Source organism: Trachurus japonicus, chromosome 19, assembly GCF_045865225.1.
Source record: "Trachurus japonicus isolate A0001 chromosome 19, Traja_1.0".
Lineage (NCBI taxonomy): Eukaryota > Metazoa > Chordata > Actinopteri > Carangiformes > Carangidae > Trachurus > Trachurus japonicus.
The window spans coordinates 14,129,948-14,141,444 of NC_140925.1; the positions used below are offsets into that span (position 1 = coordinate 14,129,948).

At 43.2% G+C, this 11,497-nt stretch overlaps 2 protein-coding genes across 3 annotated transcripts; one reads left to right on the forward strand and one right to left on the reverse strand.

The window, feature by feature from the left end:
* Window positions 1-364: 364 nt before the first annotated feature.
* mrpl27 (mitochondrial ribosomal protein L27) lies at window positions 365-4,014 on the reverse strand. The gene is made up of 4 exons (XM_085761667.1): window positions 3,891-4,014; window positions 2,889-3,017; window positions 1,217-1,284; window positions 365-1,125 (listed from the first exon to the last, which is right to left on the reverse strand). The coding sequence occupies exons 1-4, from the start codon at window positions 3,928-3,930 to the stop codon at window positions 919-921; spliced, it is 444 nt and encodes a 147-aa protein (XP_085617793.1). The 5' UTR covers window positions 3,931-4,014; the 3' UTR covers window positions 365-918.
* A 209-nt stretch (window positions 4,015-4,223) lies between these two features.
* On the forward strand, window positions 4,224-11,222 carry eme1 (essential meiotic structure-specific endonuclease 1). Of its 2 annotated transcripts, XM_085761732.1 has the most exons (9): window positions 4,224-4,405; window positions 4,764-5,510; window positions 5,860-5,987; window positions 6,838-6,927; window positions 8,568-8,689; window positions 9,027-9,165; window positions 9,738-9,853; window positions 9,959-10,148; window positions 10,932-11,222. In XM_085761732.1, exons 2-9 carry the CDS (start codon window positions 4,772-4,774, stop codon window positions 11,106-11,108), a joined length of 1,701 nt encoding a protein of 566 aa, XP_085617858.1. In that variant the 5' UTR covers window positions 4,224-4,405; window positions 4,764-4,771; the 3' UTR covers window positions 11,109-11,222. The 2 variants fall into 2 exon arrangements, with proteins under 2 accessions (XP_085617858.1, XP_085617860.1); XM_085761734.1 differs by lacking the exons at window positions 4,224-4,405; window positions 9,959-10,148 and having other exon boundaries at window positions 10,932-11,109.
* The last annotated feature ends 275 nt before the right edge of the window (window positions 11,223-11,497 follow it).

Below are 11,497 nucleotides of genomic sequence, written 5' to 3' on the forward strand. Positions count from 1 at the left end.
TTGTTTTTTGGAATGGCTTGGTAGTATTGAATATTTCCAATATTACAACTGCTTCTACTAATTATTATATATGGATATGGCCACATTTTATTTCCACTATAACCAAGTGTCACTAAATTGGTTGATTTTTTTCCACATATATAAAGGATTAAGTCTTGGAATGTGTTTGAGAGAATTTAGGACTGATGTTTTTGCACTTCAGTAATTAAAATGATACACTACATTATTTCTCTAACTTTATCTGACCTTTCATCAGAGTAACACTTACTATAGTATTTACAGGAGTACTAAATTGTCATTTTTAAATAAACATGTTACTTTTCCATCAATGACCAAAACCTCTTGACACAAAACTCCAGTCATAAAAAGACTTACACATATAAAACTTTATTCTAGAGTGAAGTCCAAAGAATGACAAACAAAAACATTAGTCTGTGGTTGGGCAAAGGCACCCACGTTCTTCAAGCCGGTCCTGGGTCAGGGAGTATGAAGCATCTTAGTGACTTGAATAATTTCACCAATACAGGGTACTATATTTCATTATTATCATAAAACAGGAATTCACTACTATTGCCAATATGATGGAAGATCATCGTTGAAGGCAGTGGCAGAAAATCTGTTTTTCCTTTGTACATTTTATTCAGTTAAATTTGGCCTTCATCAACTTTAATCATCGTGTGACAGTTGAAATTCAGTGAAGTGTCTCATTCAGTCAGTCCAGGAGTGACTCAGCAGTTTTCATCCAGCATTACAGCTGCTCTCATGGACTCTGTGTCTGAAGGTAAATCACCTCAGTCAAAGACAGAATCCCCGAGCTGTGACGTCCTTCAGGTTGTGATGCCTCTTTGATCCTGATCTCCACAGGAAAACAAAAACCAGGACTATCCAGTCTCCAGTCCAGTGTGGGTCCAGTCCCTCTTAGACCATGTCCACCAGTTTGAACTTGCCCTCCTGTTTGAGCGGCACGACGTTGATGAAAGTCTTGTAGAGCACGGCTCCTTGTGCCAGTCTGGGGATGACCCGCGACGACTTCTGGCTGCGCGGCGGCGGGATGAAGACCTCCTTGGTGAACCTGATGTGGCCGTCCTCCAGAGCAAAGAGGGTCTTGTTGGTCCCCAGCCCCACCTGGAGGACAGGACGGAGACGTCAGTGTGTCCCCCTTCGGTCTGAATCATGTTAACAACACTACTGATACAGGATGTGTCTGTCTACTCACATGAGCTCCTGGGTGATACCTCATCATCCTCTGTGTCGCAAGGATGTTACCGGCATGGACAAAGTTTCCTGGAGAGCAGAAGGAAAGAGACGATGTGAGATCATTATCAGAGACGGAAAATGATCGTGGACTCTCAGCTAATCTAAGAATGCAAATGCAAAGAGTTGGAGGGTGCTGCTGCTTTGTGGCTCAGCACCATGTACAGTCATCATCAGGAACTTATACACTGTAGCTGGAGCAAAACCTTTTTTGTACCAGGCTGTTTTATTTCTGCTGTAAAGTTGGTTTCGGTTCTGGTTCTGGTTCCTTTCTGGAGCATCAGAACCTTGGTGCTTTCTGGTGAACCAGCCGGCGTTCACACCAGTTTAAAGGGATATTTCAACATTTTGGCCCACTGCCATAATCCCTATAGTTTCAGGAGTAGGTTTGTTACCTTTAATTGTCGGTGCAAGCTGTTTTTAGATCGGCGGGGCAGAGACGCGAGCTGCTCAGAGCTATGCTACGGAGGCTAATGATGTTTCCGGGCTTTCCCTCAAAACTCATCAAAAACACAATCCAACAACTCCAAAACGCTCTGGTGGACAAGTTGTGACCTGGACATTCATCACGCTATGAGATAGTATGGGACATTATTGTTTTTGAAGAGACTGCTTGCCGAAAAAAGTCTGCCCCCGATGGGAGAGTGCATCGGTGGTATTTGCATTTACCCATGCATTTGCCTCAAAGACAAATGTTGAAATATCCCTTTTAGTGGAACCAAAGTGGGAGGACGTTACTGCATTACTCAAAATGTTTGCTCTTTTGCTGTCTCAGTCATCATTATTCAGTTTTTTTTACTTTATTAATTATTTGGTCTGGTGTTGGGGTGAACGAAGCCTTGACCGTCTCTTCCCCAAGGTCAAAGATCTGAATGTTTTTACTTTATTAAGCCTGAAGGGAAATTCATCCAACTTGTTCTTTCTTGTGCTGCTTTCTAGCCCACTGATGATGTCACAGTTCTCAAGGAAGAACCGACTACCGACTTTTTGGGTTTTGAACCTGCTACATTTTTGATCTGAACGCGGCGGCCGGTTCAAAATTAGGTTTGGGAGAAAGAAATAAACAGATTTTACCTTACGTGAATTATTCCTTTTATATTCTCATCTTAATTCATTCGTTTCAGCTTGGTATGCGAAAATCAGTACATTAATAACGACTAAATGGATTGAATTCTGCCACAAGTCTAGATGGCACAAAATAAAAGTGCTAAGGATGATCAGAATGCATGAATTCATCAGAATCATTCAGCTTCTACAGCTGCATTTAATCAAAGTTTTACTCTGGGTTTAATAAGTCAGTTGACAAGGAAGTTAATCGGAAAGAAAACTTTTGCTGAGTTGAAATAAGATGATGAACTTCTCTGTTTGGGGATACGGAGGTTTTGCCGTTCCAAACTGTGAGTTTCTCATTACAGAGATGTGTCTACTGTGACCTTCCACTGAGCCTCACCCTGTTTGTATGCATGTGTATCAGCTCCTCTATTAATATTTTGACATTATCCATAACCATAGTTAAAAGGTGTAGAGAAACACCAAGCTGCTCCAGCGCCGCACAGACAGGCTCATTGAAGAAGACTAATAACTGGGCGATGAGACGACACGCCGTCACTTTGAACAAAGTAAGAGAGAGTTACCATCCTGCTTCTTGAAGCCGTATCTGCGACCGGGGCTGTTTCCTCCTACGTTTTTACAGCTACCACCAGATTTCTTTGAGGCGAACCTCAGAGAGTCCAGCAGAACTGACTGACCCGGTCCCAGCAGACCTGAAACCAAAAGGACAAACAAGTTAATGTGACGTTTCAGCCTTGACACGTTCCAGTCACTCATACAGCTCTGGAAAACATTAAGAGACCACTTCAAAATGATCAGTTCCTCTGGTTTTACTTTACTTTACCGGTTACTATACAAAGGTATGTCTTTGAGTAAAAATAACACTTTTGTTCCACTCTATAAACTACTGACATAATTTCGCTGAATGAACATTATGCTGAATCCTCACTGTCCCTGGTTTGACTTTGGATTCTCCTTAATCACTATTCTGTTTCACACACTGTTGTTTCCTTTGTGGTGGTTGTCTATATGGGTTTGCTTTGTAATCCCTTAATAACACGATTTAAGTGGTTCCCTTAATCAATAAAATTGACATGACTCATAATATTTCTCCAATCTGGCAGGATATTGTGTTGTTCTTAGTAAGTACATGCTAAGACTTGACATTATAAATGTATGGATTGGCTGCTCACTCATCTTTATGCAGTGATGACAGAAACATGTGTACCGGACCGGTATGTGCATAGGGACACCTAGTGGTCAGAAGATAACACTGCAGACACACAGAATTGGAGGTGTCTGCTCTTAAAATTGTAATTAAATAAATTACTACTAAAGGCTGACTTGGAGGTAATAACACCTCTGAGTCCAGGACTCTCGGTTGTGACTCTACGACATTTTCAGATAAACATGTCAAAATATGACGAGGTGAGGCATGACATCCCTGTTCAGTCGTATTATCATGCTGCGTAAAGGCTAAATCTCCAAGACGTTCTTTTAACAAATGATGTGAGATATTTTGAGAACGCAGAAAACAATTTCTCCCTGTCTGTCTTTGGCAAACTGCTAATTTAAACCTTTCATACCTGCTCGAGGCTTCAGCATCAAGGACACCAGCGCCGCCATCTTGAACGATAGCTCTTACGTTAAATGACGCATCACGTTCGGTTACGTGCTGCTTTCAAACACCATGAGAAAGATGGTAACCCGGGACAAACTGACAATAGAGGGTCCTCTAGAGTCTATGGTTTTGTCCCCGAGTCTAAACCCTCCCCGGTTTAATAAAAACAACAACAAAACATAATAAAATATGACTAACAGTTGGCAATACTATAGCAGTTTTTAGTCTATTGCTATGACGACCCTGCTTAGAAAATTCAGTTTCCTATTACAGTGAACGCACCATAGCTTTGCAACCCGGGGAAATCAAACGACTTGCCAGGTTTCACAACAAAACGCGAAGAGCTCTCCGTGGTGTTTGTATGTTGGAATCGGTAGAAATAAAAAGAGGCCAACAATGACTAGATGCTTATGAAAACCAGCTAATATTTACCCAAAAGATACTACCTCTCAACTTCGCGCCTGTACGCGAGATTTCAAAGTAAGTGTGTGAAGCTATTTCCAGCTATTGTAATTTAGCGTTTTGCAGAGTTGAGAGTTTTAACGCCTGCAGCTCAGTAGATAATGGTCGTCTGGTTGTCTGTAGCTACATAAAGTGGACATTGTTAACTTTGTTTCACTTATTTAAAGGGATATCAATGCTGTACCAAAAGTCAGCAAACTTGCAATGAATTAAATTAACAGCTAAATATAAAAATAGCTAACAGCTTAGCCTAACGCTCTTAATTTGAATGACTAGTGTGGTGTTTGTGACCAAGGAAAAATGTGGGAGAAATGTGATTGTGGGGATTGTAGGTTGGTGTTTGTGTTATAACTCTTTTCTTATATCTCATATACAGTTCTTAACATGGGCAGCTACAGTGACTCCACCAGTGACCTGGATGAGGAGTTACCTGTGTTTGACTTCCTGTGCAAAACCTCAAAGACCCACACAGAGAAAAAAGGCTCTGTCCACCTGGATGATTGTGATGCAGGAGGTGCAGCAGCCCCCTCCTCGCTGAAGAGCACTGCAGGTGCACATGATGTTATGATGATCAGCAGCGATTCTGATGACGATGCACCGTATGTCCCCCTGGCACAGAGACTCAAACAGAGGCGAGACAATGCCATCAGTGCCCCCTCCGCTGTCACTAATGGGAAAGATGCTGAGCGGCGCTCACCGGCCAATCTGGTCGGTTTACAGCTCCCCTGCCAGAACGGGCTTCCAGAGTCAGAGCCCCCGCTCAGCTTCCATCAGATGAGAGCAGTCAGCCAGGGGGCCTCGGTTGGCCCGGAGGAGGAGGAGGCGGTGGCGGCGGCTCTCCCTCAGAGATGGCTGCCTCCTCCACAGCCTGTCTCCGGTGTAGAGAGCGCAGACACCTTTCCTGCCAAGGGGAAACCTGCCAAGCGGACAGTGGAGGAGATCCAGGCCTCTAGGGATGAGGCTTTGAGGAAGAAGCAGGCCAGGGAGAGACAGCAGAGGGACAAGGGGGTGCTCAGGCTGGAACAAGAGAGACAGAAAGCGGAGAGGAAAGCTCTGGCAGAGGCTGCCAAGGCCCTCAGGCCCGAGGAGTGTATCAAACACATGGTGGTGGCTGTCGACCCAGGTAAAGGACTATGTTTAGTAAATCTGTGATAGATAACATAATCCGAGTCTGCTACTTACGAAAGATGATTTTTAAATCGGTGTGCGTATCTTAAAGGGATAGTTCAGCTTTTTTTGAAGTGGGGTTGTATGAGCTACAAATGCCCATTAAGTACACTAGATGCAGTAGAATGGTCTCTGCTCTCCCCCACTGAGAAACAGAGACCTTTCTACTGCATCTAGTGTACAGTATGGGTATTTGTAGCTCATACAACCCCACTTCAAAAAAAGCTGAACTGTCCCTTTAATGCTCTGATGTTATGATTTAGGCTATTTAACAGGTTTATTGTGGTGAGTGTTTTTGTTTGCAGCTCTTTTACAGCTGGAGGGAGGTGGGACTCTGCTGGCGTCGGTGCAGGCTCTGGGCTGCAGCTGTGCCATAGAGAAACAGCCACTTCCACGCAGCGTCAGCTGGATGAGGAAGGCTCCCTGTGCACAGGTGATCACTCACACACACACACACACACACACACCAGCAGCAGCAGCACTTCTGTATTTTGCGTTCCATGAGTGTGTTAGGCACAGTGGTGGAAGAGTAGCTTTAAAACAAGTCTAGAGAAGTATGGTTATTCTTAAATGTGTTGTTGTGTGTATTAGTTTACTGAGAACGGTTGACACTTTAAAGGTTCTGGAGACTCACACAGCTGGCAGTTAGAGGTTAGAGCAGCAGGCTTGTTGTGACTGAAAGGACTGGTCTGGTAGGATTCATTCTGGGTGAGAAAAGTGAAAGAGCATCAGTTAAACAAATTGTCAGGAAGGAAAGACGGTGTTGTGCCCTTGAGCAAGACGCTTAACCCCCCAACTGCTCAGTGGGCAGCAGGTCAGACTGTGGTCGTACTAAGTAGCTGCATTTGGGTGTTTCTGAGAGAGCATAAAACATAAAATGACTCAGAAATAGATCATTTGAATATCATGAGCCTGATTTTCAGATGCTTTTTAAATTCTGAAAATCAATTAATTAAAAAGATAAATACAGGTTGAAGTTAAGTCAGTTTATTACTTTTTGAAGATGGCATCATGCATGATCAGTTAATCAGTTCTTGTTCATTTGTGCTCGCATTGTTTTGACATATAACATTTTTGAGCAGAGGCAAATGACACCATGAGAAATAATGAAGTTAGGAATATTAATGAACCATGTAAAGAGATAGAGGGAAAACACTTATACTAATGTGATTTTATATGAACAAATGAAAGAACTCACCTTGTGATATATTATAAATAAAACACTGTATTCTAAACTCCATGAAGTAAGTTCTGGTCTCCCCTCTTCCCTTTGTACCATGCAGCCAGGTGATGCAGTGTGTGTACCAGAGGCTCATGTTGTGATGCAGATGACAGTTGATGACTTCATCACTTTGATCCACAGCTACATCCAGGTAGGTGGAGCAGCTGCTGCAGCTGTCACGACAACGTGACCGACACCGCTGCTTCACAATCAAACTTGAATGAGCCCGGCCAGCGAGTGTGCTCATTGCAATGACAATATAAAGTTGAGGTGAGAAGAACAGAGCAGATGGAGGATTATTAAATGCAACATATATGGTGTAGTTACAAAGATTTAAGGTGGTAGTGATTATAATCACAGGTAACACAGAGGAAGTGTTCCATTAAGACATGCTACTATCTATACAGTTGTGAGGTGTTCACCATTACAGTTGTATTTCATTAGACTGTTTTTTTTTATTTGTTTCATTTGTGCAAGCGTCCCTGATTAACTAGATACACATACAGGATATTATCAACAAATGATGTAGTATGCAATCAAGTAAGGGTCTGTCAGTTATTCTGACTGTACCACAGCTCAGCAGGAAACACCATCAAAAGAGTGTAGCTACATTCAGAAGCTCCACCTGTTCAATCAGATCTGATGAAGCCCCATACTGAGCTCATACATTCACTTACACTCAAACTGTGTATGTATATAAAGATTAGAGGGTGTCATATTTTAATCTTATCTCTCGAAGGATTCTCTCTGGAGTCAGTTTCAGACAATCAGAAGAGGAGGCTCTGACACTCCATTCTGATTTTATGTTTACGTTTCCATGGTTTTGGTAGTTGCGGTAAATGCATGGATTTTTTTTTTTTCAATGAAAATCTGTAAAACGCATGGATCATCACACCAGCTTTTAACAATGGATATCACACAAATTGACATCTGTGTTAAAAGCCAGCGTTAATAGATCCATGCGTTTACTGCAACTATGACAATGACGGAAAACCATGGAAACGTAAACGTATAATTCCACCTGAAATGTAAAACCGGCTTCCGGTTTTGACCATAGATAACGTTCAGAAACTTGTGGATATATTTGTATTGGGCATGTGAGTGAGTGGGGCTTGATATGGTAGAGAACAGTGACATCACAAAGTCACAGAAGTGCCAGCTGGTTTCTGTTCAGTTTCTGAATAGTAGTCTGTTTGCATTTTTCTTTGATACTTTCACAGTATAGGTGTGAAGTGGCAGCCCCCTTTTTACAGTATAGGGGAATCAAAGATTATCTTTAATCAAAGATTAAAGATTAAGATAAATACTATATATATTTTTTTACAATATTAAAGTTTGAATTATCTAAGTAGAGCCACCGTCGCAATAATGTATTATATTGTTATATTGTTGTGTAGATATATATATACTATACTTTTCTTTAAGTGAATCACTGAAGGTGCACCTGTACTTGAATTTGTTATAAAACTGCTGAATGCACTTGAGTATATGTGTTTTATTAATTTCTATAGGTATAATGGTACTCCTCAGCCAGTGATGTTTGATTAAATATGTTCAATATTTTTCACCTTGTTCAGTTGCTAATGTAAATTGACTGAGTACTGAGTTTCCTTTAAAAATCCCCTGACTTCCTGGGCTCAGTAGCCTGAAGAAGCCACAAGCGAAACGTGTTGCTCTGAAATAAACTAAAGATCCTCATAACCCAGTCTAGTGTGCGGTATGTTCCCACTACTTGTGTTTTTTTAACCATAATAATGAGTATTAATGACTGTAATCTCCTTCCCCCTGCAGGAGGAGAGGCACGGCAGGTCAGACTCTGGTCCCACTCTGACGTCCTGGGTGCAGCAGCTGCAGAGGCTTCGTCCTGGAAAGACTCTCAGCATTGTGGTCATCGACATGGAGAAATATTTCAGGTGTGGGGGGGGATGGGGGGAAGGTCTGCTAAATCTGAGATTAGAGCCGTCAGACTGTAGGGGCAGTGATAACCCAGAATCATCTGGTTTGAATTCCTGTGAGGGACGGAAGGTAGACTTGATTGATTGGGTGGAGAAGTGGCTCACAGTCTGGATAGGTACAACAGTGTGAAGTGTAGCACTCAGTGAAATGTTAAGAAACAACACAGAGTGGCATATCACTGTCAGCAGAGTGGAGCCACACTCAGATGGAAAACGGACCCAAGAGATGAAGAGCTGCACTCTGAAAACCGGAGGAGTGCTAATGACAGAAAGATAATAATCGTCTTATCGTCAGGTCACAGAAGTCACAGAGCCAGAGGAGGTTTCGAGAGGCCGTCACGAACGAGGAGCACGGAGGAGGGAGAGCAAAGAAGCGGAGGAAGAACGGTGGAGCTGAGACGCTGCCCGAGGTGACACGAGTCGAAGTGGAGGAGGTGAGATGGTCGATGGAGGAAGTAAAAAGACAACAGAACTTACTTTTTCTTCACCTTCATTTTTCAGTCTTTAAGAATAAGAAAATACAAAGTAATTTACCCACAGCAGACCATGTAATCACGATATTTAGTCAGTGGAAAGTCTATAACATACCTTATATTTATTATCTGTATTGGATTTTGATTTCCGGCAGGCTGTACTCCAGCCATCGTAACGCTGCCCTCCGTGCCCTCCACAGGTCAATCGGAGCAGACTTTTGCCTTTTCACCCTTTACAATGGCGGAGCGTTTTTCAGATTTCCACTCTGGAGGGTGGTTTCACTTTTTTGCGTTTTCAAGCCCCCAAAACGCCGTCGCCGTCTAAACGAAAGGCACATCCGATGAAATATTTTGCCGTTTTCATCCGCGAGCGTTGTCGTGTAAACAGGGCCTTAGTATGTAAACTGAGCCCTGAGTTCTGATTGGTGCATTAACCCTCCTGGTTTAAACTGAGGTGTCTGTGTGTTTTCAGGCTAACTCCTTTTTATTGGTTCTAGTTATTCACATCTGTCTGTTGTGTGATATCCCATCAGGCAGTGGTGCACCTCCAGCTACACACCGGGGTCCCAGTGCGCTTCTTGTCGACCTGGAAGGACTTCTCGGATCACATCACCATGACAACCAAAGCGGTTGCAGAGGCGCCTTTCAAGTGAGCGAGCTCAGCACTTCATCTTTAAAAAAAAAACACTTTCTCTCCGATCAAACAATTATGTCTCATCCGTGTGTGTGTGTGTGTGTGTGTGTGTGTTTTCAGGAGAGAGAGGGAGAAGACTGGCTTCTCCTTCTACCTGGAGAGTGAGTGGGCGGGGGGGCAGCGGGTGGACAAAGCCGGGAAGGGGCTGCTGCAGGTGTGGAAGAGACAGATCCAGCAGTTGAACAGAGTCAGTCCAGACATGGCCTCAGCCATCCTGGCAGCTCACCCCTCCCCCCAGCTGCTCAGGAAGGTACTATATCTGACTCAGCTCCTTTCTGGTTAAAGGGATAGTTCACCCAAAATTCAAATTTCACTCATTATCTACTCACCCTCATGTTGACTGAGGGCTGGGAGAAGTTTCAGAGTCCTCCGTGCCTTCTCGGAGTTACAGGGGGGCTCCATGCAGCACTGCATGTCCATATGACGGTCCATATTCCTCGTCCAAAAAGACACACCAAAAAACATCCAAATACCTCCACACAGCTCGTCTGTGTCTGTATGTCCCTCTTGTATTGAAGCCCCGACATGAGAAATTGTTCCGAAAAAAATTAAATAAGTCTACATTTTAAGCTTGTTTGTAGCGGAAGCTCCCAGTGTCTCAGTTCATGGCTCCGCCGGTGTCAGTGCAAATTGCGTGAGATTTGCATGGACACAGGCAGAGCAGTATGTCGGGGCTTCAATACAAGAGGGACATTACAGACAAGCTGTGTGGAGGTATTTGGATGTTTTTTGGTGTGTCTTTTTGGACGAAGAAAAGTGAGCTCCATTCGCAACCGTCATATGGACATGCAGTGCTGCACCGAGCCCCCCTGTAACTCCGAGAAGTCACGGAGGACTCTGAAACTTCTCCCAGCCCTTAGTCAACATGAGGGTAAGTAGATAATGAGTGAATTTTGGGTGAACTATCCCTTTAACTCTAACTCCTCACCAGTAGATGAGCTGGTGCTTGGTACTTCTCTTCCCTGTTTACATTCCTTCTTTTCCTGTTGATTAGATGTTTCTTAATGGTGAATATCTCCTGGTGTGTCTGCAGGCGTACAGTCTGTGCAAGAGCGACCGTGAGAAGACCTCGCTGCTGTCCGACCTCCTGATCCGCAGAGGAGAGGGCGTGACCTCCACCACTCGGCGGGTCGGGCCCGAGCTTTCCAAACGCCTCTTCCTCCTGATGAACTCCCGCGACCCCGAGCAGACGCTGGACTCAGCTGTCTGACTGGATGACATAGTTTCTGTTCGTTAGTTCTGTTAGTTGTTTATAATTCAACAGCCTTGACTGCAGAATTCAGTTTTTATGTTATGTATATATTAAAGTTTTATGAAAATATAATTTTTGAATGTTATCATTGAGTAGTCATTGTGGAGACTCTGGCAAAACTATGTATGGAGAATAAATATGAATAAACTTCAACTTTACATCAATTATTTAAAGCACTAACACACATTGTTGTTGCACTGTTGTAGATAACTAACCAGGAACAAGCTTCACACAGTCTGTTAACACGAGTGAGGTTGTGATCTGATGTTGATCTTTTTTTAATGGGGCCTTGAGAAGGAGAGCGGCAAAACACTGTTTTTGTACAGACTTATAAATCAGAGTGAACG

Bases quoted from the DNA above. Each gene is read 5' to 3' on its own strand.
- mrpl27 (XM_085761667.1), bottom strand. From the start codon at position 3,930: ATGGCGGCGCTGGTGTCCTTGATGCTGAAGCCTCGAGCAG. The intron at 1,285-2,888 runs GTAACTCTCTCT...TCTGCTCTCCAG, and splicing joins CGGCTTCAAGAAGCAGGATG to GAAACTTTGTCCATGCCGGT. The intron at 1,126-1,216 runs GTGAGTAGACAG...CCTGTCCTCCAG, and splicing joins GGTATCACCCAGGAGCTCAT to GTGGGGCTGGGGACCAACAA.
- eme1 (XM_085761732.1), top strand. From the start codon at position 4,772: ATGGGCAGCTACAGTGACTCCACCAGTGACCTGGATGAGGAGTTACCT. The intron at 5,511-5,859 runs GTAAAGGACTAT...TTTTGTTTGCAG, and splicing joins GGTGGTGGCTGTCGACCCAG to CTCTTTTACAGCTGGAGGGA. The intron at 6,928-8,567 runs GTAGGTGGAGCA...TTCCCCCTGCAG, and splicing joins TGATCCACAGCTACATCCAG to GAGGAGAGGCACGGCAGGTC.